We start from the raw sequence: 27,312 nt of genomic DNA on the forward strand, positions 1-27,312 counted from the left end.
GTTCACAACATTATCTAATGATTGTGGTAGAGTTTGTTCCTATTCCTAACCTGTAATCACAAAAGCATCTGCTGAGTGAGTGAATATGTCAGGACTACTTGGGAAGTTAAGTGCAGTCACATACGACAGCTCTTTTCAAAGCTCCTACATTTTCAGCTTTGTTTATGTTGTCAAAAACGGTTATAATTGGGTTGGAGTTTTATTGAAGTTTTAGCTTTTTCTTTTTTTAACTCCAGAAAGTCCATAAGATCTTGTGATGTTTAGGTGAGTTGGTATTGAGTGACCCATACATGACAATATAATTGATCTAGTCACAGTAATGTAGATATTATACATCTGTTCCCTAGAGCTAAAGGATCAAAGATTCTTTGTAATTTTCATTGTCCATTTACGTACACAAGAGAAGGAAATTTAGTTTCCCGATCAGTGATTGCAGTGCAATAGAAAAATCAATAATATAGTAAACATAATATGAGCATCATAATAGATCAAAAAATCAGATAAAATCTGAAAAAAAAACACAGTTGGAACAGTTAATGTTCCTTCGTGAACTGTGGTTCGCTTCTAATTTAAACCTTACGTGAAGTGCTTGCTCACAATAGATTGTGGTTAACTCAGACCGTCGAACGTAGCATCTTTCTCTGTGTCTGGTACTTCTGCAGTATGGAAACAGGCCCTGACCCCTTCAGTCATGTCATCACATTCCTCTGTACGAGCAGTGGGTCCCACAGAGATTGAGCATGAGGGCTCAGGGCTTTGGCTGCTCTGAGTTTGCAGCTCTATGCACATCATGTCTAGAGACCTTCTGCTTGGCTGTCGTTCAGGTTTTCAGTCATTTATTTTCATTTTACTGTGATGAGATAGGCCGTGTCATCATTCCCACCTCTTCCACAGCAACCCTCATGAGGTATGGTTGTCTTCCCACAGTTCAGTAGTGCGTGAGACGGATATCTGCTCCATGTTTACCTAAAACTAGAAACTAGGTATTGATATACTTGTACGCAACCTCCTGTAAAACCACTTAATTGATTGAGATAAAGAATCTAATGTTTGACTTTCACCCTCTTGATATACACTGTGAAGTTGAATTTGCTGATGGAGTGAGAAACAGCATGATTATGTTGCTTTTGGCTTAGTCTGTGGCTGTTTTTCTTCACTTCTTTTTTTTCCCCAATTTCTCTTCATCTTCCCATATGAACTGCTGTTGGTGGAGCAGAGCTCGCACCATGCATCTGCTCATGTTGGACTGAGAGACTTGAGTCAGGGGAACGTGTGGGTTTGGATTTCCCTTCACCTCAGAATCCAGAAGAATTACTTCTGTTTGACTTGGTGGGGTTTCAGCACAGAGCGGTGGATTCCTGCAGATTGCTGGAATTCATTTATCTGCTAGTTTGCGATCTTTTGCGGCGAGCAGAGTTTCTGCTTTTCTTCAGCAGAAATAAGGACAGAAAATCAGAACTGAGCAGTAATGATAATTAAACACATTGATAAAGCTTAAATACACTAGTGGTAATGCTTTACAGCAAGTCATATGTGCCAACCTCTAATAACATGAAACGCAGTGCTAAAATGTATAGTCATTGTTGTCATTATTAAGCAAACATTACTCAAGTAACTTTTGATTTTTTTCCCTCTATCATTATAAAGTTAATGTCTTTGGGATTTTATCTATTGGTCCAAAAATCAAGCTTTTTTTTTTGGGACTATTTGATAAGTGAATCAGTTGTCGAGACCAAAGTGTCTTTTGTAAAATACATTTGAATATACAGAATTCAGGTCTTGTTTTTCTCATCAGCATTATTTGTTGTTGTACAAGTTCAAAAGTGACAGAAGCAGAATCTGAGTACCACATGACTCCCCTTCCCCACTCTGAATCCCCCACTGCCCTTTGCAGGACTTCAGTCAGCTGCTTCACCCTGGGCCAAGGTGAGCACACACTGCTGGAATGACATATCTGCTTGTCTTTAAGACATCCACTCCATGGAACATGAGGACTCCAATTCTTCCTCAGCTTCCCCCTCATTCCAGACTGTATTTAAAAAGTGATCATATGTTGCATTTACTCATGATATGTTGTCTGCTTTGAACATGAGAGGGGACTTCTCAGCCATGCTGGCACCGCTCTGTGCCAGAGTGGTTTTTCTCAGAACTGGTGAAGAGGACTCCAGGACAGGCCCCAATATTCCTGGCTGTGTGTTAACATTGCTTTTGAATGGACTGTTGAGGAAGTTATCCAATCCTAAAGGAAAGTAGTCTTCGTCCAGGTGTGATGTGAGGTGGGATAGGCCTGGTCTTGCCTCAGGAATGGTCTGGAATCACTCACTAATCCTTCACTTTGTAAGCTTTCTATTGAACCCAGAGACGCATACCTGTGTGTGGGTGCATGCACACACATATACCCCCCCCCCCCCCCCCCGCTTCAGTCTAAGTACACATCCTTTGAAGAATAAAGTGTCTTTTTAAAATGGATGTCCATTGATATCAAAAGAGACAACTTTGTGTGGGAGGGAGGCGACAATTCACTGTTTAAACAGGTTGCTTGTTGTTGTCTGACATTACCAGCCTCACAACCAAGCATGATGGCAAAAATCAGGGTGACATGTCACCATACTTGCCACCTGCTTTAGGCAAAACAGATGAGGAAAATTAGCATATGAATTAAGTACAGTTTAAAAACTTTGCTAACAGTGTCAGCTCCAGGGTTAAATATGTTTTTGCAAGAATTTGTTTTACACTTTTCCACCTAAAGCATGCACTTATGCAGTTGGGGATTATTCTTCTCACTTGCTGCTGTGTCCCATTCCTGAAAGCAGTTGACCGATGGGGAATCTTTCCACCTTGGGAGAGCTTTCAGCACCATCTTAAATGAAAGGTCCCATGGACCAGCACTGCTGGGGACCAGTCCACTACTCGCAGCCGACAGAGCAGCTGACATACCTGACGAGGCCAGCACGGGCACAGAGTGGACGCAGAAAGCAAATGTGCACATAAACAAAGTGCAATTCACACACACACACAATCAGTCAAATGAGGGTGGAAAGTGTATCCCTAAACATTGATGTGAAGCTGGCTGAAATAACCCTGGGTTTTCTGGCTTTAATCCATTCTACACTTAGGCAGTTGAATTTGACTGCCACTGAAAACACAAATGCATGTATACACGCACACATGCTGTGAGCTTATTTGCACAGGCGTCTTTTTTTTTTTTTTTTTTACTTAAGTCCTCTACAGTGTGACCTCTGCTCAGTACATGCACTCAGGCAAGTTTTGCTTTACTTTGTTGAGGCAGACTGGCCTAACCTGTTTTGCACTGGAGTTTGTTGCTGTATACTCACTGCAACCCCCACTGACTCTTCTTCAGTTTTATCTTCATATCTCTTAAAAAAAAATGAACAGACACCTGTAAACATCTCAAATCCAGAATGAACTCACACATCCTTTTGTGTCTTTTCTTTTTTATTGGTGTGCTGCCATGCTGGTTGATTGCTGCGAAGGGTTTGGAAAGAGGAGTTAACCTCAGGGGGGATAAAGAGAACCGGGAGCCCTGATTGGCACCAGCACATGTGGGCATTCACACCTATGCCCCTGCTTGGTCCTATTTAGGTTGGCCTCAGCAAACCTTGCACACAGGCAGGCCGGTCTAGTGGAAAAAGGAGTTGTCAGCTTTAGCGGCTTTGCACTATGGCAGCTGCCGCTGGTCAGGCAGTTATATTTAAACTTGTAAGGCATAGGGAGGCAGCAGTTTTTACACTTGCTACTTGCTGCTCAGTGGGTCAGTCGGTGGCTCAAAGCTCTTTATCCATACAGAAGCATTGACGCTGTTGGAGCAAAAGAAGGAAGTTGGGGGTGAGAATGGGGAGTTACTAGCTTAGCTCCCAACTAGGCTTAGCATTTTTACATACAGTTCCCCTTTCTATTGTTTTCATGATCACTTTATGCAGTAATTAAGAGGGCCTCAGTGAATCCTATGTAGTGACTCCCTAAACCCTCGGGAACCAAGTGGATGTGTGGGATTTTGTTTGTGTGCCTGTGGATGTTGTGGGGAGGTGCTGATGGAGAGGTTAGTCTCTACAACCTTGATGTGTCCTGCTGAGCTGCAAAGTCAGAGGAGAGATAGGGGTGCTGAAGTGGGCTGGTATTTGTGCTGGGGGTGGTGCATGTTTTTCCAGTGCCGTTCTGAATGGTGACCCCTGATTGGCTGAACAAGATTGAGATAAGACCTTTTCCTTGCTGGACCAATTTAGTCTGATATTAACCACCATTAAGCATTTAAAATGAAAAATTTAGCATTTTATAATTTAATTTATTTCAAAGCACATCCTACAAATCATGACACATATTTCATTATGCAATCTATTGAAGATTATTGGCAAGTAATGAGAGTATTGCATTTACAAATGTATAAAAGTAAGTTTTTATAATTAATGAACTCGGGCTTGCCATGTTGATCAGTACATGGCACAGACCCAAGCATAGCTGATTTTTATTGCAGATTTGGCACAGTCAGTGCAGTACCTTAGGGACAAACCTCTTGTAGCCTGAAAGTAATCTGATTTTTATGAAACCTCAGTTCTGTAAAAGTTGCATGAATCCACATCATTTGGTCAGATGTGCAAACCATGCTGCTTTTCCATGTACTAGTAAGATGAACAACATGACTGACAAAAGTAATGTTATTATAGATCGCAAGCCAAATGCCGTCCAAGAGACTTAGAACAGTTTCCTGAAGCAGCACTCCGGCTGCCTTTCCTCCAACAAGTAGAGGATGGGCACCTGTAGCTGTTTCATTTGACCTGTTAAAGTGGTCCTGTTTCTTGTAAGTGAAGATGGTGTTACCAGAACACTATAAATGTCTGTGCATCTGAGGCACAAATGCAGGAGATGTAGGAATATTCCCCCTGGTATGATAATAATTTCCTTAAGTCATCCTCTCCTGTAGTTTTATTAAGACTGATGGCCCCCAGAGTTTCACTTTAGTGCCTCAAGAGTAATAACATAAGTTAAATACCAGTAACGTACACAAACTTAAAATACACACAATGCTGTATAGGTAGTATGATGGGCGTCCATGATGAGAAAAACAGATGTTTGAATTGGCTCTTTCAGTCATGTTGTTCCAATGGCCTCTAGTCCTTGCGCCATTTCTGCTCTGCTGGGCCTGGCTGGGGGTCCCATAGCATTCCCCCTGTGTTGCTTTCTTTCTCTGGAGTATTTTCAAACTAACATTCATATGCCGTAACTCACACAGACTTTAAATAGGAGGCGATGAGTTCATGGTTGAAAGTTTCAGACGTATTATTAGTTGCGATGCATGGCAGTCCTGAGAGGGCACGGCTTTGTGTTTACCGTCCACTAGCTTGTCTCCTGACACAAACTTTATATGTGCTACTAATAACTCATTGACATTATTTTTTGTGAATTAAAGTAAATGTTTCTAGTTTTTTTGTTGTTTTGAAATGTTGGGTGAGCTGATGCCAGTTTTCAAGGTGCCCTTGCAGAGGAATGCAACAATAATGTCTCCACACCAGAGGCAGGGTCTGTTCTGTCTGTCACTTAAAAATCTGATTTACTGAACTTCAGCCGTCTTCAGCTTCCAATTTGCTGCTCCCTTTCTGAATGGCTCCTGCACCGTGGATCTTTCTTCTTCTGCTTCTCCCTCCACCCCTTCGTCCCAGTCCATGTCTTTGACTGGCGCAGTAGGGGAGTTAAACAGTGCTGAAAGTCTGAAAGAAGATGGATGGACAGACTGAAGGAGTGTGAAAGAGAGGGAGAGTGACTGGGATTGTGCTTGCTGGTCTGGGTTTCATTAGCCTGTGGTGGGGCTCCTGTGTGCTGGATGAATGGATGGGATGGGGTAACCGTTCACTTGCACCTTTAGGTTAAAGGTTGAGTGAAAACCATAGTAAAGTGTATTTCTAGTGTTTTAAAAAGAATTATCTAAAAGCCCATTTTTAAGACTGAAGTAGTGTTTAAAAACTAAGAATGCCGTTATCTCTCATAGTTGAAAAACATAGATTTGATTTATCTTGCAAAAGGGCTGTTTGACATCAGAAAATAGTGCTTGATGTTCTGCTTGAAATGGCATAGAAAGCAGTCAAAGATGTGCTCTGTTTAGAGTAGCCATTTAACTTTCATAATTTCCATAGTGGAAAAACCCACTTTTGCTGTTAATGTGCTGCCACTGTCACTATCTTTGTTCCTCTTCCCACCTGCACGATCTACAAACCACTTCTGAAAGCAACAGGTTTAGACTTGTTCTGTCAAGATAGTTGAAAGTCATTCTGGGGAGTAGGAATTGGGTGATGTGAGCAAAATGTTGTTTTAACTGTAAATCCTTTCTTACACTGATGGATTTTTCCTTTTAAATAATATAATGTGTTTACTACCAGATGTACCTTGGTATTCTGGGTACATCAGGGATTTGCAGCATTGCCTAGAATAATCTAAAGCACCACAAAGCATCAATAGTTGGTAACTGTGTGTGAAAGTATCTCTAATGGAAGGCACATGTAATTGTTTAGTACATTTTGCCTAAACCTACTGGCTAGTGTTAGAAGTTTGTGCTTAAATTAAACACTATTCTGATGGTGTTTGCTTATTAAGTGTATTGTACTAAATTACTTTTAGTCTTTCTCTTTGTCAAACTGTCATGGATGCTTTACCGGGATTATGGCATCTTTAGTTTTGTTTGTGTTTACCAAAGAAGCTTTACATCTATCACTGAGTCACTGTGTATGCCCTTGGTGCTTTTTTAACTTCTAGCTCAGCTTTTGTTGTTTTATTTCCCTTTTGTGTGCGTTTGCATTGGCCAAAGCATGTGTGAGGGCGGGCAGGGCAGTCTTTGGCCTCAGGGCACATGTTACTTGTTTAGTTTGGTTTTCATCAGCTCCCCTCTGTGTTCTGTTGTTTATTCTCCCCCGACTACTTTTTTTTTTTTCTCAAGTCTCCCTTATCTTTTTATCTTCCTTTTGTCTCAGCTTTCCTTTGCTGCTCTCCAAAACAGTCAGTGTTTGTTTAAACATCATCTTTCTAACTCCAGGTTTGTTTCATGACACTAGCTTGTCTTCTTCTGAGTCTCATTACTTTCATGCTGGAGAAAGCGTAGCGACTGAATGCTGTGTGTAAATTCCCTATACCGTGTATGGCAGAGCCCCAAATTTGAACAGTTGCACAGCGTCCTTGGGAAGTCTCATATTTCTCACCCATTGACCATAGTCAAGTGCATTAGCAATTTGTGTAGCCTTTCTAAAATCTAAACTTTTGAGTTATTAGCAACTGAATGATTTTGAGGTTAAAAAAACATAGTTTTCATAGCTGGTGTTTTAACTGCAGGAGACCCAGTGTGACCGAATGTCACTGACATTCAGATTCCACCAGGTTGTGGAAACTGTATAATGCCAGCATTATTTTTTTTTCTCAAGATTTCTATTAGGAATACTTGTTTACTTGCTAACAAAACGTTCCCAACAAAGAACATACAAATAGATGTTTCTCCACCAAACCAAAAGTGCCAGAGGAAAATGAAAATGTTTCAAGACAGAAGTCATTTTCCAAACCAGTCTGTCAAGAAGTGGTTGTTCCAAATGATGCAGTTGGATTGACATTAAGTCTGTTTCATTGATTTTTTTTTTTCCCTCCATTTTTTTCCACACCAATAGTTTCCATTGTTGTGCTACACTGAAACAATGTTGATTGTTGTCCTGTGTTGAATGCTTTGGCTCTGTTGTGTTTTTCTTTCAGCGTCAGACCGTGTCTCTGCAACCTGTGCCCAGGATAGAGGAAGTTCTGTACCACTACAAACCCCTTCAAGTTGAAACCTATGGACCACCAGTCCCTGAACTAGAGCAGCTGAGCAGATTCGGGTACAAAATGATTTCTTAATCTTGTCTGTGTTTATCAGCCAGGGCCATTTCAATTTCCTTCACAGCATTTCATACTTTTTACTTTATAACATTGCAATTTGTTGTCATTTCTGTTCCATTTAAAGTGGCAAAATGTTTTCCTTTCTGTCAGTCACACTTATGTCTTTTTAGCTGTGTGTGTGAGACAGAGATATGGGTTGTATGCATGCAATACAGTAGAAAATTTTGCTATTTTGGATTGTAAATAACTTGGATTGCCAGCAGTTAATACACCTGGTCAGCAAATTAAGTATGAATATTGTGTAGGGAACTTATCTTTCAGTCATACACTCACTATAAATTTTTATTTTTGGTTGAGACTATTACAATTCTCAGGTTAAATGATGCAAACTAGTTTGCAAAAAAGTTGGAGCATATTGTAAAAAAAAACACGAGAATCCAGTGGTTTGTTAGGCATTTAACTGAAGGTTGTAGAATACAACATGAACTTATTAAAATGAACCCCCCTCCCCTCCCTTTTTTAACTCACATGCTCATTTTTTAATGCATGATGAGCACAACTTAGTTCTCACAACAAAACTGGTTTATTGGCAACAGACCAGTAAAAACAATCTTGTCAGGTCCATGGATTGAAAGATTGGTCGTACAATTCCTGGCATCCCGTCCACATGTTAAAGTTGCTTGGTGAGGAAAAAGCCCTGTGTTACTTCAGACACGTAGATTACACATTTATAAGAACCGCTGTCTGGTGGGTGTGTGTCTATATGAATGTGGCTTTTTAGTTTGGTAATGCTTGAGTTTTATATGAATACACTCTATTTACCATTTTCGTATTTCTGAGAGAAAAACGAGGAGGGGTCATCTCTGTGTGAGAGACTGTGTGGACAGAATTCAACAGTTTCAGGATTTCACTTTGTGCATTTGCAACAAATCTGGAAGTGTCTACATCTATGATACAAAATATCATTTGAGAATATGGAGAAATGTCTGAATGCAAAGCACACAGCGGAAGTGCAGCACTGAAAGACTCTTTGGACTCTCAGTTGAGAAAACCTTAAAGAGAACACAGTTCTATTGTGGACATCACTCCATGGGCTTGGGAATGATTTTGAAAACCTTTGTGAGTGAGAGCCCTGCAAGACGAATCCTGTGAAGCCAAGGAAAAATATTTTGTTTCAAAACCTGCTCACTTTCCGAGCACTTACAAAGTGTTTAGAGACAAGGGAATGCAACACAGTGGTAAATATATCCCATTATAAGCCTTTTCAAACTTCTTTGCAGTCATCAAACTGAAAATGAGTCTGTTTGTCAAATTCAGTTAGATTTCTCATTTTCAGCATTTGACATGTTGTCTTTGCACTACTTGAAATTGATCATGGAGTTGTAATTATTTTTATCATCATGCAGTTATGTTTTAATTAGCTTTTTTTTTTTTTAGTTTTTCAATTTTTGGGGGAAACGGGACTGTTAAAAATCAAAATCGACGGTTTCCCAGGAAACATTGGCCAATTTTAGGTCCAGGAGTGAGTAGAAATGAGGTTCTAATTAATATTATTTGGTTAAAAACGTTTATTGTAGCTAAAATAATTCAGATGACACTGATTTATAATTAGCAGTTAACTGATTCAATTATTAAGAATATTTGAAGTTGAATGTTTGGTTGATTTTGTTCTTCCGTGGCATCAAAAAGTTCTTCCCCGAGACCCTTCTGTCAATGTACAGTTCCAAATCATTTCACTTCATGGAAAATTTAAGAAGCCTATGAAAGTTGGTAAAACAGTTGTAAAATAAAATGAGTGATGTTGTGGAGTTTGGAAAGGTTTTGTTTTGGGTGTATTGTTATAGAGCTGCTTGGAACTCTTATTGCTTAGGAGGCCTGGCTCCTTTCACTTGACTCTCCTCTGATTAACTGAGAGAGTGAAAGCAAAATATGGGGGAGGAGGTCTGGGAGGAAAAAAGGGAGTAACAAACCATCACCATGCCACAAGCCGCCACAGTGCATCTGCAGGAGCGTCCATTAACACACACAGGAAGTGCTTTCCCCGACGGCCCCTTTGGGCCAATCAATCCACGACGCCATTGGTCCAGTCCTTACTGAGTGTAAGCTATCCATCAGACAGCCCAGCGCCCAGCCGTCTGCACTTCAACTGGCTGGCACTAAAGCCTGCCCTCACACTGAGAGAAGCCTGCTTTTATTGGGTGTTGGAGGCAAAGGGGGTCATTTTAGCACAATCGCATTGACTTTGAGCGCTTCCTTACCCTGACGGTAACCTTCATTTGGCTACAATGTGCAAATTTGGACATGTCATGTCTCTGATAAAGATTTACACGGTTCTACTTTATTCTTCAGATAAAAGTTGGTATTGACTATTGTTGCATGTTTACATTTGGCTGTTTACCTGGAAAAGCACCAACTTCAGATGAAACGTTTCAGGAGAGTTTAAACTGAATTACTGGCACTTATTTGCATTATGTATTCAGTGAAGTGCTGAGGTCCTACTTCTTTTGGCTAGACTAATCAATATGCAGATGAAACGCATCTCACAATTTTTGCCGCATGCTGGAGCTCAGAGGAGTGAGGAAGAGGAGGGGCCCCCCATGTCAGCAGTTCAGGGGTCCAGGAGGACCGCTGCTAGAGAGGAAGGACTCTGCCACAGAGATAAATGAGGCTCTGTTCAGTGAGGAACACCAATCCCTTTGGTGCAGGCTGCAGGCAGCGACACAGACAGGCTAGTTCAGACAAACCACAAGTCCCACGATGCAATGTGCTGTTAAGTAAAAGCAAAGAATATTGCTGACATTTCTGCACAGTCTGCAATTTGTGATTGAGCAAAGTTTGATATTTTCTGATATACATAGACAGTCAAGCTAAGATGTAGACTTGCGTGCACAGTGCTCTTTCAATCTGACTTATATTTGGTGTCATACACTCATACTCACCTTTGTTATTGCATTGCCAGCATTTTAGCCACAAAGAAACATTTATAGTGTGGTAAATATTCAGAAGTGTGTGCAGAGGAGTGGGAGTGTAGACAGCATTTGGAAAGTGACAAGTGAGTCCCCTGTGTAGAATATTGGACTACATTGCTGCTCCTGTGACCTGTGAAGGGAATATGTTTGAACTTGTGTGGAGATATGGATGTGCCTGAGCGTGGATGAGGTGGGAGCGGCTGTGAGGGGTCAAGTACTTATTTTAAAACAGGGCTGTTTGTCTTGGTCAAGGCCCACTGTGACAGCAGCTCCACTGGTGATTTGTCTTGGATGCAGCCATCGAGTGAGACTGAAGCGTTGAGCTTATTCACCCTTCCCTGGTGGCCCCTGGGCCTCTGGGGATTGTCCATTGCACACGATGTCCAGTCAACACAGGACCGACTGGAGCCATGTTTTTAATGTCAGCTTGCTCTTCTCTTTTGCATGCCTCTCCCTCTGTCTTGGCGTCTTTGTCTTTTTTGCCTTGTCCCTTCGCCCCCCAAAAAAACCGCAAGAGCTATGTGCGGCTGCCAGGAAAAAGAAGAGCCACGCCTCTTTCACTGTCTCTCCCTTTCTTTCAGCTGTACCTGAATAAATATGGTCTGAGCTGAGCTCTTATATTAAAGACAGCTGCCTCAATACTGAAGCACAGTACAGGCTGCAACAGGGGCTTCTAAAAGTACCCATTCAGCTTTCACCTCAACATCTATCCCCCTCGCTCACTCATGCTCTCCTCATGTACATAGGTGTGTATGATTTGACACTCAGGACATGATCCTGACTGTGTGAGGTTTCTATAATGGTTATATAGTGCTGCTCTTTTCATTGACTGCCATATATCCACAAGTGTGCATTAGCTGTAAGAATTATGAGTAAATTGTGAATGTAACACTTCATCTTATACTCTAAATGTCCCACCATGGCTCTTTGCTTTTATGTGGAACGGTAACAGCCTTTAATAAACAAAATCAAAGCAGAAGTAAATACTGCTTTGGAGACACAAACAGAAACATATGCTGTTTACATTCACATGGCTGTTATATGAATCCCAGCACACAGCACCTAGAGGCTGTAGCAGTAGCTAATAAACTCCCGGCGCCTCATGCTGACCCCACACCAGCTGATGGACATAACCTGAATAGAAGTACATACATCAAAATAATCAGCACCTCAAATTCACGGCTGCATTACGGTTAAAATAAATCTGTTGGGGTGTCCTTTAGACAAATGCTGGAGACCTGAAAGAATGAAAAAGTTCTATTTCTGTATGTGTATGTAGATTGTAAAGCATCTGGATCTGAGTATGTTCTCTACCAGAATACTTTTGAAGCTCTGACTATGTAGGCGATGAAAGACCGACTGGGATCTTGGACAAGGACAAATCATTTGGGGGGGCAAAAATAGGGGAGAGAGAGAAATTGGCTGTGGAACATTGAAAATTTCAACTCAAACCTCAAGTGCTGACAATGAAAGCTAGCCAGAACAGTTGTTTGTGTTGGCACGGGATGCCCTGAAATTAGCCCATCTCTTTCTGACAGAAGTTGCCCAATATGCTTTGCCAAATGCCAGTATGTATAATATTTTGAAGTCCAACCTCCTCCCCCACTCTGCATTGCTTTCTATAATTGGTGGAAAAAGTGAGGTTTTCTGTTGGGAGTGCTTGTCATGGATTTGTCTCTTGTCAGTAGGGTGAAGGGGAGCAGCTGAATGAACGAGTGTTTAGTCTGGAGCTCCTCTCATGGGGATGCACTTCTATGCTCAAGGAAGTAGTTCAAAGAGCACTTTCTCTCACTAAGTTACTATCTGAGGGTTAAAAAGCTATGGGTAGTTTGGTGTGACTTACATTCATAAACAAAGAGGACAACCAATAATTTCCTCCCCTCAAAACTGCCCCCAAAGTCTTCAGTTGAAGTGAATCAGTGTGCTCATGAACACAAAAGTAATACATAAATCACTTGTGTACACATACAAAGACTAGCTATGTTTAGCATGTACTTAAAAGACGCCTGCTCACTGTTCTGGTTGGGAGCCAGAGGTTAATGGGTCTCTGAGTGATGCTCTCCTCCTCTCTGTGTTCTTTAGCTTTCTATGCATCCCTTGGTGCCTGCGTGTTTATTTGAACTGTGTGAGCATCTGTTTGTTTGTTTGTGTGTTGATTTATACCGCATGTTAAGTGCTTTGGTGGGAGGAAGGGATCCAGGATAGTCAGTGGTGCCATTGCATCCCTTAATTCCTGGCAGCTAGCTTTTCTAGCCTCTCTCCGCCTGGTTGGCCTGACTCCAAGTCTGAACTCTCCATTTTTCCAGCTTTGGCTTTACTGGCCCAAAGCACTAGAAGTGACCCTGAGTTTGGCTCTGGGAATTTAAAGAAAAAACACTAAAAATGGTCTGCAAAGTACTTCTGAATCCATTTCTGCCACTGTTAACTTGGAGTGTGCAAGAGTTAAACTGCACACAAGTCATTGTTTCCTTCCCCTGCTCACTCTGTAATGGAAATGCAAGTCAGTATTGATATTCCTTTTTCCCTCATAACATGCAGAGGACAGCTAACAGAAGGAATCTCTAGAAATGGTCACAAATAGCTTTTCCATGTACCCCAGGTTCTCTGATCCCTGCAAGGCACACATCCATCTGATGGGCTTGATGGGTTTGGTGGAGCCGGGGGGTGGGTCAGAGGTCGCTGACCGTGAGAGACCTGAGGCACAGCACCAGGATGTCAGAGTGCTAGAACTGACAGGAGCAGAGTGATGGCACCTTGGAGAGATGGGTCTCGTACTGTGGACCACAAATAGTTGTGCACTCTCACACTCTTTCTCACACAAACACATCTTTGATGCTTAAGTTATGAGCTGGAGAGTGAGGCGCCGGTTAGCGTGACCTCACATGAACTCTTTCAAGAGCAGTGGTCTTTGATCTACTTTTACAACTATTAGATAATGTCTCAAAGCACATATCTTGTTGTCATTTAGCCAAGTAAAATATATTGCATGCATCATTTATAGAAAATTGTTTGTCTCTTGCATAACAATAGGGTTTTCCCTTAAATACTTGGGGTTGTCACCATAACCAAGACCTACAGCTGAACTTGGTTTTTCAGATACCCGATATCCCCTATTCTTACACACTCATTGCACGTGCCGCTGTCTTGTGTTACTGGATTCAGCATAGCCAGTAACTATAGACTGCAGTGCTTCACTAACCATTAAAGTGTTTCCATTGCTTAGATCTAAAAGCTTGACTGTGGTCCTGGGGCGCACAGATTTAAAATTTGCATAGCCAAAAGAGAGTGCTTGCACTATAAAAGTGTGGAGGCTTGAGGCCAGCTATTTGACTTGCAAACCCGTCTGAGTCAACAGGATGCCCCATCTCTATACACAGCACATAGCCATCACCTTATGCACATACTCAATTTGTTCCATCAGTGATGCTTACACTCCATGTTTCTACGGACACTATACCAGAAATGGAGCAAAGCGTGGCCATAGTCTGATTCTCTACCAGCCAACACCCAGACCATTATCCCATCTGTCTCAGTAAACAGACCATTAACAGACAGGGCTGGTGGAAGCCAGATCACTATTGTTTTCCCTCCCATAGATCTGTGCAAATATTGATCTTCTCTTGAAGTATGAGTCAAAATAAGCCTGCTTTGAACTTGACTAGAAGCATTTTACTTGTGGGTGAGTCATTTCTGACCCAAAAAGTGAGCAGAAAACAGATGGAAAGATCCAGAATTACAGAATGGGAGGTCCATTTGTTGAGTGGATTCTGGTCATCTGTAAGAGATCTGCTTTTAGTCTTATTGTTTTCCTTCGTTGGGCTTTTTGCCAAACAGGTCAGCAGTCTCCCCATGAGATAAACCCAGGCCAGACCAAACCAGGCTATTGGCAGAGGAGAATCCAGTGGGCAGGGAACTCCAAGGAAAACAGCCTGTCTTGCGTTCAGATTTATTTGTATCACAAGCTAGATGTGGCCGTGTCAACACACAGCAGAGGATAAGGTGATGTCTTCTGACTATTTAAACACACTGATCTGTGTGGAGGTTAGGAGCAGTATACTATCTAGGGTTGCATGCTTTGACTGTGAGCCTGGTGGCACACATAACTATGCATACACACAAAATAAATATGTGTGTCATTCACACAAACACAAACAGACTGGAACTCAATGCATCTCCCCTGCTCCTCAACCCTGGGGCAAAGGGCCGAGCTATGTACAGCAGGATTAGCTGGCTCATTTTCCACTCTTATGAATTGAAGAAACAAAACAAACTCCCATCACGTGGGGCTTGGCTGTGAGGACTTGCCACACACACCTCAGTATAGGAGGTACATCTCCCCTGCTGTGCCTGTCACTGCTCCCCGCCTCCACACACACACACTTTTTCTTCTGATTCAAAATATTCTTTAGCTTTCCCAGTACTTGAGAGGCTCCACTAACTGATACCTGAGGAGGCAAATCCCCCTGGGAAAGCTCTATTCTTCCTCTTTGTATCACTGATCTATTCCCTGAATGTTACATCTAACTGTCAAGGCTCATTTGGCTCTAAATATGTGTGTATGCGTCTGTCTAGCTGTCTATGGGTGTGCCTTGTGCTGGCAGCCATTCTCTGAACAGCATATGTCCTACCATTGTGTACAGCCCCATTTGGTTAACGATGACACTGATGTCATGTCATTATCTTCCTCCTCCTCAGCCTTCTAAAATTTCCAAGGTGCAAAGTTATCAAGTGGCAGCTCAGGAGACGATAGAAAGATGCTCTGTGTGTCAGGTGGTTACAGAGGAGTGTGATGCTTGTCCATGCCCCACGGCTGCTGCAATTAGTTATGTAGCCATTGGCCTTTTCAGACATCCAGCCTCTACTGCCCCCATCAGGTTAGCGGATCAAGGTGCATGATCAAGATACAAGCCCCGAATAAGTGATGACAGGTGATTGCTGGACCAGGAAGTAAAGTTGAATTTGGGCACAAGTTGCACAATATGCCTTTATCTCAGTCACATCAGCATTCCTGCCTTTTATAAACAAAACAAGCATGCCTTTTGCTTTTCACTGATACCAACAAGGTGTCTTCTTGAGGGAAGCTTATGGATTGTCAGTCATTACATGAGAATGTATTTCTGTGAGCGTTAATGTCAAGTGTCACCCAGAGCTTCTGTTAACACTCTGAACTTGTTCTCTCCTTAAGTAAGTAAGTGTTAGCAATACTCACCTCTCTCTCCTTCACTTTTTTGGTTTGCAGAGAGGCAGACAGCCTGTCAGTAGTGATGATAAGACACATGATAATGGATAAGGGTTTTTAACCTTGTGAGGATATGATGTAACCACAGTGAGACCCCCTCAACCACGCTCACAGAGTACAACTTTAGATAATCTGGTAGACAGTGGGTAGGCTAATAGCTGAGGATCCATCTTACACACTTGCATGTCCCAGAGGAAGCAGCATTCAATGGAAAAGAGTGTGACCTATGACCCATAGTGATGAAAGACTGCTGTTGAAAGATATACTATACCTGTGAGAGTTATCTGTGTTTGGTTTGTCTGCAGGGATTTTGTTTCTGGACTGCAGCCTTACATATTCTCTCCTGGTAAAAGTCTGCACCATGGGTTCATTTCTGGTATTGATACAAACAGTTCTGCTCTTGGATAAACATATTTTCACACACTTGAATTGTGTAGATATACACATGGGGGCATAAGCACACATTGCACATCCAAACAATGCATTCAGTGTGCTGTGACTCTCACAGGGGTACATTTTCTCTCAGGGTAGAGTGTAGGAAGGAGGGGCAGATGGAGTGGCAATGCTATGACTGAAACCGGAGCTGCCTAAGGAATGCAAGGGGGTGTTTGGGGAGGACTGGAGTGAAGTTTAGTGGGTAAAGGGGGGTTGACTTGAGGGGTAGGATGGGTGATTAGGGGGTGACAGCTGAGTGCTGACCCCTCTATAATGACAAATCATCTGGCAGGTGTGTCGCTCTGTACCCCAACCCTCCAGCTCTCATGATTCTCAGGCCAGGGATCCTTAATTGCGACTGGAGCAAAGCACTAAAGGAAGACTTCCGGGCTTTTGAACTGGGATCCAGCAAGCTTATGACTGTCATTTTAGACAGACAGGGCAGCCTCCATTCACATGTACCTTGCTCTGTGTACATCCTTCTCTCTCTTTGGCATTCAACACCCCTGCATGAGCTCCTTTGCTTTAATTAACCTAGCTAATGAGGCTTCAGTCCTTGGAGCAGGTATGGTTTATTGATTTATCTTTACAGATGTTTTTATTTATTTTTCTTTCTTTTTTTTTCCTGACCCAAGCTACCTAAGCTGAATATAGAGTTTATATTGCAAACAACCTGGAAGTCATTGTAACCCTGCGTGGATCATGAATCATGCTGACGACATGCAGGATGCACAAAGCAAGGAAGTCTCTGATCCTTTGTACAGTTAAGATGAATGCTGACCCTGGATCAGTGTGGATGATGTGAAAGCAGACAGTTACCAAGCTGAGGTGGTTGAAGAGTAAAAAACATGACCTCCTACATCTTTTTCTAAACACCATCATAAAGACCTTGGAGCAAAATTTGATGACTTGGCATTAAGTTCACCTCCTTACATTTATCTACATGAATCCTAATCAGTAAGAGAATCTCATCAAGCATTGTTAGTAAGATTATTTTCTTTCCTCTTATAAAGGATGGCCCTGGAATTCCTATGCTAAAGAATTTAATAAAGGAAGCACTGAAACAACTTTCCTCAGTGTCAGGAGAATTGGACCAGCTCATACATGGTTGCCATCATGATTCTTCAGAATAATTTCACTCAATTTGAATCCTTTGTGAGTAACTGCTCCCTTTATCTCGGATCAATTCTGGTACTAAAAGAAGCTACTGAGCTGGAAATTTTTAGAACTCTCAGAAAATTTCCACGTTTTCTTCATCACAGAGAGCCAGTTTAGCTTTTTTTTTTTTTTTTTTGCTGGATTGTGAATAACAATGTCAAACTTTAAAGTATGAAAACAGACAAACCACATGTAATTCCTTAGCGAGCTTTGTTTAAAACTGATTCAGATTGCTCCATGTACTGTGGGTCTACTCTGTGGTTTGCATGTTGATTAAGTGTCTACTTGTTGAAATAGCTGCCGTAGCATTACAGGCCTCTTTTCTTTTCCATCTAGCCTTGGCCTCCATAGCCTTTCTTAATCCAATTCTAGCCAACACACATGGAGTCTAGACGAGAGGCCCAACTGTGCCTGCACCCCTGTCTGGTATCTGCTGCTTTCCCTTCAGAGTTTCAGCTCTGCAGCCATTTCCACAAATAACCCAAACGCTCTATATTCCTCAACATCATCACTGGATATAAACACAGAGACGTACCACATTCTCAGCTGGAAATCACATGGAACCCGCCGGAACATTTCACCACTTATCTTTTCACTTTGAATTAGAGATGGAGCTCTGTGGTGTTTTCCAGGCAGAAGGACTGGGGAATACTTTTGGGGTCCCTTTAGGAAAATGTTTGACTGATATTAGCATTACAAGGAGACACTGACGAAGTATTCAGTGTTCCAGACCCAAGTGGAAATATGCAGTTGACTTAGACAGATTTGGTCCAACTTCTGGGGTACAGTGAGTTTTTAAGTTAAGGATTATAGCAGATGGTAGGAATAAGAAGGTATAAAGTAACCCAAGGTTCTGTCATGATGCCAATTTTTACTTTTAAGATGCTTTTGATTCCTAGAGAATATTATATACAAAGAAAGGGATTGTCCATTGGAGAAAATTAAATATATTTGGGTTAAATCAAAACACCTGTCATATTCACTCATAGCAGTTGCAGTCTGACACACACACACACACACATCGTGTCTTACTGTGTCCCTCAGTTGTCTTCATCACCTGCATTCGTCTTTTCCAGCTCCCCCTAAGCGACATAATAGGCCAGTCCAAAGTGACCCATATTTACCCAATAATACAAAGCTTTGAAAAGACCCATATCAAGTTGCAGCTAATGCTCCAGTGGGGCCCGGAGAGTGAAAGATGTTACCGGCTGAAACGGCTCAAGTTTCAGTGCCCTGCGAACAAAAGGCTGTCCAGTCTGGAGAGGGAATAGGAGATTGAGGGGACAGGGGAGCTAACGGGGTGGGAGAGTGTCAGTGCACAAAGTAACACTGTAGTGTCAGAGAGGAATGAAGCAACTGGATCAGAAGAGTGTTGCATCTCCTTTTATGATTGACAGCTGAAGCTTTTGGTCAGTCTGAAGCACATTTTGTAATGTGTTTCTTGTAGCACGTCTTTATCGTTGCTCCTTTTGGAATTTATCAGCATTTTTAAGTCATATGAAAAGAGTTTTCTAATTCACAAACATCTAGAGCATGTCTTGTTGACACATGTATAAAGCAAGTCGTTACGGGAAGATGCGGATGCAGCCGCTGAGTTAATGGAGCAGAACCGAACTAACCTCTGGTGTTCTGGGTGAGCAGAGGACGGACAGGGTTGGTTTAAAAGAAGGAGGTTTGTGGTGATGATACCCAAAGGTGACTTCACTACATCATACCCCCGCCCTTCCTCCTTCTCTTCTTTCCACTTCCCAGCCCCCACATCTACACCGCCCACCCTCTTCTTCATGTTCTCCTTTTGGTCTCCCTCTCCTTAGGGGCAGGCAGGTATAAAGTTACACAGAGCTCTCAGCTTTCTTGGAAGGAATGACCACATGAGTAGCTTGGGGATTAGATTAGCAGGAAGGGCAGACTTAGCCAGGCTGTAAATAGCCCACTTTTTTCACCATTAAAAAGGCCCAGTACAATATAATCAATAGATAGCACTCATCTGATGCAGGAAGCCATATGAGAAGACCTCCCTCAAGTGCTCTGAAGGACAGGCTACAGAAGCTTGGGCCTAATGAAGTTATTATTAATCACTGGGCCTCCTGTTTTGAACTTGTGTGTTGTTTCTCTAGTGGGTGATGAGTGGTCTTATCTGATTAATATTCTGTGTTGTTCCTCTCATTTTCACTCCCTGTTGTAAGATTTTGGTTGTGTGCTATCAAGGCTTTTGTTTTAATGTCACAAACTTGTCAGAAAGTATGTTTCAACTCTACACATGCACAAGAAAAAAAAAACTAAACAAAGCAGCTCATGAAGTTGTAAAACACTCGAGCAAACTCTGTTCTAGAAAACATGTAGTCTCACCAACACCTTTTTCTCACTTATCCATCACCCATTCACATCCACTTCAACTCTGCCAGTCTCTCTGAGCCTCCCCACAGGTGTTAGGTTACTCTGTAAAGCAGCTTGAATGGGCACAGAAATCACAGACTTCTGTCTGTCCAGCTTGATTCCTATTTCACTTTGAAGTTTCCCCAGCTCGCAGGAACAGGGGCCACAAAGCCATACTCCTGTGAGGGCTTCAGACCTCTGTGCCAGGACTACAGAGGGGGAGACAGATGGGGTGGGGGGGGGGGGGGGGCAGCATATTGAGCAAGGCTACATGTTTTCTCTGTTGCAGGAGGACTTTGCTTTTTTAGCTTTGTTGTAAGAGACAACCACTTTTCGAGTGTACAAAAACATTGGCAAAAGGATTAGAGTGGGTGGAAACAGGCCAAATGCCTCTATACACACACACACGCAGCAAAAGTGGAGGGACAGCTTTAACAAGACGTGAAGACTAAATTAACAGCTAGACTGTTTTTCTGTCCGCACACAAATGTGAAAATAAACAGTGACTTAGCTTTGTGTTGAGCCTGAAAAGGGGCTTTGGCAGGATACATCTGTAAGCACTTAAAAAAAAGACATAACACTTTAATAAAGCTATGTTGGTGAAGCTTTTAGGCACAAGGTGTTTAAATGCTAGTACAGGGGTACATCTGTCTTTTTTGATCTCATCAAAGGGTCCAGCAGAGCTAGAAGAGCAAACTTAAAAGGTGTGGATTTATAGAAGAATAAACTTTAGTTAGAATCACAAGTACTACATTAAAAACATCTTTCAGTGTCAATCAACTATTTCACTGCTGGTATTGAGCAAAACTTTGTGTGTGTTCTCAGGTATCTGAACCACGTGCGGGCTGTTATGCCTCAGGACACAGCCGGAGGATACACCTCGGGGTTGGCATGTTATCGAGCCATCCAGGATGCTTTCAGTGGGCTGTTCCCTCAGAGAGGATGAGCCCATCCGATTCTCCTCCAGTTATACATGTGACTGAATGGACTATAAATACTACTACAATGCTGCTGTGGTGTGTCATGTTCGGACTCAAGAAGAGTGTTCATTTTTATATGTTTTGTTAAATCTATTTTTGAATAAAATAAACACTGTGGCTGCCCATCATTTGAAATTTATTTAAAAATGAAACAAATCAACATGTAATTTGTGACGCCAAAAAATTAAAAGAATTAGGACCAATCTTAGAGCACAAAATTCAAGCAGAAACTAGTTTGTGGTTTCCAGAGAAGACTGAATATGTGTATTAAGGATAAAACATTACAGAGAGGGAAAAAAAAACATCCCCTTAATATTTTCTTGCTTTCCCGATACTTCCAGGTTTATGTGATTATCATGTTGAGTGTGTAGTTTCTTCACACTTCTGTCTCTTCAGGGCTGGCTCCTCTGAGGACTCTGAATGCAAAGAAAAAAAAAAGATCAAATTAAACTAAAGTTTTTGGGCACAACAAAATCAATGACCTAAAGTCCAGACCTTAACCTGATTGAAACTCTGTGGCAGGACCTTATAAGGCCTGTACATAAACACAATCTTCAAACTTTAATTAACTGAATGAATATTGTGAAGATGATTGTGCAAATATTCGTCTGCAACGATTTGAGAGACCAATAATGTATGAAAACAATTTGTTATTGCTGGTTAAGGTGGTTCTACAAGCCGATGAATTATTGTCTGTACTCAGTTTTTCACAGTGCTTCCACATTTTGGTTTTGTTAAATAATTACACTAACATGTTAACTTGTAGCTCATCTGAGGTTGTTAGGTAAATTGGTTATTCTAAATTCTCCCTAGGAATGTGTGTGTGTGTGTGTGAATGGTTGTTTGTCCATATCTGTGTTGGCCCTGCGGCAGACTGGTGACCTGTCCAGGGTGAACCCGCCTCTCACCTGCTAAAATGCTGGAATAGGCTCCAGCTTACCTGCGACCCGAAATGGACTAAGCGGTTAAGATAATGAATAAATACATTTTAACCCTTGAATGTCTGCACTAAGAAAAAAAACAATGGAAAAAATGTTTCTTTCAATTTTTTCATTTGCTTGGGACAATAGTAATAAGAATCAATGATTTTTAAACAAACAGTTGAGATAATAGTTAATAATTATATTGTAACAATAGCTAAATGGTCAAACCTTTAAACAGTAATGGAATAATATTACTCTCGGTTTGTAATTACATACGCAAACCAAGTTGCAGAGCTAGCTTAGACAGGTTTACCGCCACATTTTTTTAAATTAAATTTATTATAGTTTTTGAAAAATTTGCTCTGCTGAACAGTAGAGCAGATAATTAAGGGGTTAAAACTTTATAAAGTCCAGATCATTTCCTACTATGCTCTGACACATAAAACCTTATAATTAAAATATTAATCCTTCCTATTCTATGACTGTATAGCTCTGTTACATTTGCATTTTCCAGAAAATCATTTTACATTAATTTATTTTCTGTACCCACTTTATCTGATTCAGGGTAAGGAGCCTAACATGGCTGCTGTTACACAAGAAGCAGGGAACATCTTGGACAAATCGCCAATACTTTCAAGATAATAAAAAAGCTTAATAATAACAAGAAGAAATTGTGTTGATAAGACCCAGTAGGAGGAAGTGTTTTAGTACCTACTCAATTTACAGATCTTTCCTCACTGATTTACAAACCATTTCTCACCTGTGTGTTCATCATCACTGCAGAAGAGGACTTCTTTGGGGAGTGTGAATTTTACACACATCATATCTTTGTTGGGTGCTACGTTCCGCACAAAATGCACTGAGTAATTGTTCTTCAGAGGGTATCCGAGGCTGTGGGAAGCCCTCTTCACCACATCCGCTTTAGGGTTTTCATCTTTAGAGAAGCCGTAGCAGTGCACTGTGGGGAGGTTTTGGTCACAGGGAGGTTCTCCCTGCAGGAGACCTTTAAAAGCATCCAGGAACTCCAGAGCCAACGCAGGCAAGTTCATCACCACATGAACACCAGCTTCTCCCTTCAGTAGAGCATGCAGCTGCTCCTTTAAAGGTCCCCTGATGAAAGCTCTGCCATCCAGATTAAAGGTTCGGACTTTGCTGTCCACTTTGTTTAGTTTGCAGTTATGCTGCAGCCATCTGTAAGACTCTGGGTTGAGATCGTTGGCCAAAATGTTGGCACCCATGCGGGCAGCTGGGATAACAAAAGGTCCAACACCAGCAAACACATCAAACACAGTGTCACCACGTTTAATGAGCTGCACCACTCGCAGGTGCTCAGTACTCAGTCGAGAGTTCCAATACACACGGGAAAAATCAAATTCATACGTCACCCCATTTTCTTTGACCTGCAACAAGAACAGATAATCCAGCCATGACTACAAATAAATTCTGACACTAAAATGTTAATAAAACTGTAACCATTTACCACTATCACACTAATAAAGCACTTTAATTATACATTAAGTACTTTTATACACATGCATACCCCGATGGACACATTGAGAGGCAATGTGAGGTTCAGAAAGGATTCCCAATGCTTCACTTTTCCACATTTTATGTTACAGCCTTATCCCAAAATGGAATAAATTCCTTTTTGTTCTCAAAATTCTACACACAATATCCCATAATGACAAAGTAGAATTTTTTTTTTTTTTTTAAGAGTTTCGCAAATTTATTCAAAATAAAACACATGTACATAAGTATTTACACCCTTTGCTCAATACTTGCACCTTTGGCAGCAATTACAGCCTCAGGTCTTTTTGAATATGATGCCACAAGCTTGGCACACCTATCTAGGCGGTTTCGCCCATTCCTCTTTGCAGCACTTCTCAAGCTCCATCAGGTTGGAAAGGAAGCATCAGTGCACAGCCATTTTCAGATCTCTTCAGAGATGTTCAATCAGACTCAAGTCTGTGTTCTGGCTAGGCCACTCAAGGAACTTCAAGATTTGTCCAGAAGCCACTCCTCTGATATCTTGGCTGTGTGCTTAGGGTCGTTGACCTGGTGAAAGATGAACCGTCGCCCCAGTCTGAGATAAAGAGTGGTCTGAAGCAGGTTTTCATCCAGGATGTCTCTGTACATTGTTGCATTCATCTCTCCCTTTATCCTGACAAGTCTCCTAGTTCCTGCTGCTGAAAAACATCCCCACAGCATGATGCTGCCACCACCATGCTTACTGTAGGGTTTGTATTGGCCTGGTGAGGAGTGGTGCCTGGCTTCCTCCAAACATGACGCCTGGCATTCACACCAAAGAGTTCAGTCTTTGTCTAATCAGACCAGAGAACTTTGTTTTGTCATGGTCTGAGAGTCTTTCAGGTGCATTTGGCAAACTCCAGGCAGGGTGACATGTGCTTTTTACTAAGGAATGGCTTCCGTCTGGCCACTCTACCATACAGGCTTGATTGGTGGATTGCAGAGATGGTTATCTTTCTGGAAGGTTCTCCTCTCTCCACAGAGGAATGCTGTAGCTCTGACAGAGTGACCATCGGGTTCTTAGTCACCTCCCTGACTAGGGCCCTTCTCCCCCAGTTGCTCAGTTTAGGCAGCCGACCAGCTCTAGGATAAGTCCTGGTGGTTCCAAACTTCTTCCATTTACGGATGATAGAGGCCACTGTGCTCATTGGGACCTTGATGCATCAGATATTTTTCTGTACCCTTCCCCAGATTTGTGCCTTGAGACAACCCTGTCTAGCAGGTCTACAGAAAACTCCTTTAACTTCATGCTTGATTTGTACTCTACCATGCACTGTCAAGTGTGGGACCTTATATATAGACAGGTGTGTGCCTTCTAAATCATGACCAATAAACTGCATTTACCACAGGTGGACTCCAATTAAGCTGTAGGAATATCTCAAAGATGATCAGTTGAAACAGGATGCACCTGAGCTTACCGTTAAGCTTAATGGCAAAGGCTGTAAATACTTATGTACATGTGATTTCTTAGTGTTTTATTTTTAATATATTTGCAAAAATCTCTTTCTCAAAAAAAAAAAAAAAAAATCACATTATCATTGTGGGGTATTGTGTGTAGAATTTTAAGGACAAAAATGAATTTATTCCATTTTGGAATAAGGCTGTAAAATAAAAAAATGTAAAAAAAGTGAAGTGCTGTGAATACTTTCCGGATGCACTGTAGTCTGGGGGTCAAAAAAAGTTTCAGGAGAGGCTCAGTGAGTAGAGATAAAGAAATATGACATTAGTTACTGAAAGAATAACTTAAATGTTTATGATAAGCTCAGACAGATCAGTTATGTGGAAATGTAACTGTTTTTCCCAAAGTCAGCAGCTCATGAAAGCCTTATGACAGGTCAATTACGAATCTAGTGTAGTCGGGATTTTCCATTGTTATTAAAAGATGAGGTGATTAAACTGATTGCACACTCATGTCTAAGCTATCTTTGTTTTGCCATATTGTCTTTGTGCTATTTTCAATTAACTATGGGATTTTAAAGATTTAGATATAGCTGCGTTACGATCTTATTTGCATTTACACAAAGAGTCAGAGACTTTTAGATAAGGTTGTATATTTGAAACAAAATAGACACAGCTTATATGTTCATATGTGTAAATCATTACTTGAAATAATTGCACATACTTTGGTAACCATGTTCTCCTCGCCAGCCAACACCTCCATCTTGAAGTTACGATAAGCTGAGTCAATTATGTTTGTCTTATTGACCACACAGGTGACACCAGGGTTTTTATCCATGATCACCTGACCTGCAGTGGAAGCGGAAAAGAATTAGAATTCCAAGCCCTGATATCTGCTTGTAACAAACTGTATTCATCAATTGCTTCTGTCCTGTGGTTGGAAAAATCGGCATTATGTCCCTACAGACTTCCTGCTGTTTTACTTGACTACACAAGAGATGAGTTTGAATATTTAAAGAAAACACTTTAAGCAGTAAAACATGACCAACCCTTCTTAATCAGTTTTGTGACAATTTAGAAAATTTCATGAATGACATTATGACCTGTGAGACTCAAAAGTGATAAGTTACACACTTTTTATGACAGCACCAAATTTGATAAAAACTATTGGAAGCTGTAACTATATCAAGATGTCACCACTATGTTGTTTTGAAGTGAAATCTCTGTGTTTTAGTGTGTGCCTCTCACCTATGAGGTTCTTGTATGGAAGCTGGTGGTCTCTCAGGTTCATGTGTGCGATGTGTCCCACCCGGCTAAACCCTGATGTAACATCCTGACCCTGAGGGAGTACCGCCTCCAGCACTTCTTCACTCTTCAGGTTGTCATAGGTCAGCTTCAGCTCATAGTGGTGCAGCTCCTCAATGACACCGAATGACCTGATGGCCTCGGCTTCAGCCTCACTGAACGAGCTTGGAGAAGACACTCTGTGAGGGTCCAGCAGTATTAGCCGAAAGCCACTATCCTCCTCTTCGCCTTGAACCACTCTGGGTACACCTGGGCGCTGGATAGTGGACTTTCTCAGACTCTTTACTACTTTATTCAAGACCCCAGTGGGTACCCGAAGAGCTGGGACTGTAATGTACTGTGTGAAGGCATCTTTGTCCAAAGAGGTCATACCCCGGACCTCTGGTGGGGGCTGGTACAGTTTAGGCTCCATTATGGTCTTCGCAGCAAACCCAGGACAAAGTGGAGAAGCAGAGCAGAGGTTCTGGCGCAGAGGGGCTGATTTTAGTTTTAGCTGAGTTTCAACAGATGTCACGATTCTGGTGAGAAGTCTGTAAAAACAAAAACAGACATCATGCTGATATCAAACACAAAACTGGACAGCAAGGTCCCAATGGTTGGGTTTGCGCACGCAATGTCTTCACTGCATCATTGTCTGCATTTTTTTAATGGTTGAGAAACACTGTGGGTTTTAATCGACCAAATAAGGTAAGAATGGCTTGACAGGTTAAAGGCTACTCTTGCTGATGTGAATTTAATCTAAATGAAGAAAATCCCATTAATTTTCTCTATTTGAATTAAGGAAAGAAAACAATTCATTTTACCATTTCTAGCTCTGGGTGCAATGAAATATTTTGGCAAAAACTTCAACGAATTCTTTCTTAAGGTGAAACAGCAAAGTTTAAACTCTTCAATTTCAATTAAGACTTTCCTTGTTAAGTAAAAAAAAACGTTTCGTGGTACTTTATCCACAAATCAGTTCTAAAAAAGAACAGTGAACGGATTTGTAAAGGTTATATATGTGATACCAAAGCAGAAAAACGCTCACCTCAACATCATCTGTCCTCGAACATGCTGGAATTGCGTCATCGGTGGTGGACCATTGCTGAATGGTGATTGGGCAAGCGTCCGGAGAGTCGATTTTTGATTGGCTAATCTAT

The 27,312-nt window shown here is 41.6% G+C and overlaps 2 protein-coding genes across 3 annotated transcripts in view; one reads left to right on the forward strand and one right to left on the reverse strand.

Annotated features, from left to right (window-relative positions):
- Positions 1–21,145, forward strand: part of mnat1 (MNAT1 component of CDK activating kinase) — a 30,732-nt gene extending 9,587 nt beyond the window's left edge. The window contains exons 7-8 of the mRNA XM_041972654.1: positions 7,741–7,862; positions 20,866–21,145. Coding sequence (XP_041828588.1) covers positions 7,741–7,862; positions 20,866–20,986 — 243 coding nt within the window. The 3' untranslated portion in view covers positions 20,987–21,145. The remainder of the gene's footprint in view (positions 1–7,740; positions 7,863–20,865) is intronic.
- Positions 21,146–21,158: 13 nt separating this feature from the next.
- Positions 21,159–27,254, reverse strand: trmt5 (tRNA methyltransferase 5). 2 transcript variants are annotated; one of them, XM_041972652.1, is made up of 5 exons: positions 27,201–27,254; positions 26,117–26,703; positions 25,593–25,717; positions 22,704–23,343; positions 21,159–21,436 (listed from the first exon to the last, which is right to left on the reverse strand). In XM_041972652.1, exons 1-5 carry the CDS (start codon positions 27,239–27,241, stop codon positions 21,375–21,377), a joined length of 1,455 nt encoding a protein of 484 aa, XP_041828586.1. In that variant the 5' UTR covers positions 27,242–27,254; the 3' UTR covers positions 21,159–21,374. The 2 variants fall into 2 exon arrangements, with proteins under 2 accessions (XP_041828586.1, XP_041828587.1); XM_041972653.1 differs by lacking the exon at positions 27,201–27,254 and adding an exon at positions 26,977–27,089.
- Positions 27,255–27,312: the final 58 nt, after the last annotated feature.

Source organism: Melanotaenia boesemani, chromosome 20 (genome assembly GCF_017639745.1).
Source record: "Melanotaenia boesemani isolate fMelBoe1 chromosome 20, fMelBoe1.pri, whole genome shotgun sequence".
In the NCBI taxonomy this organism is placed as follows: Eukaryota; Metazoa; Chordata; class Actinopteri; order Atheriniformes; family Melanotaeniidae; genus Melanotaenia; species Melanotaenia boesemani.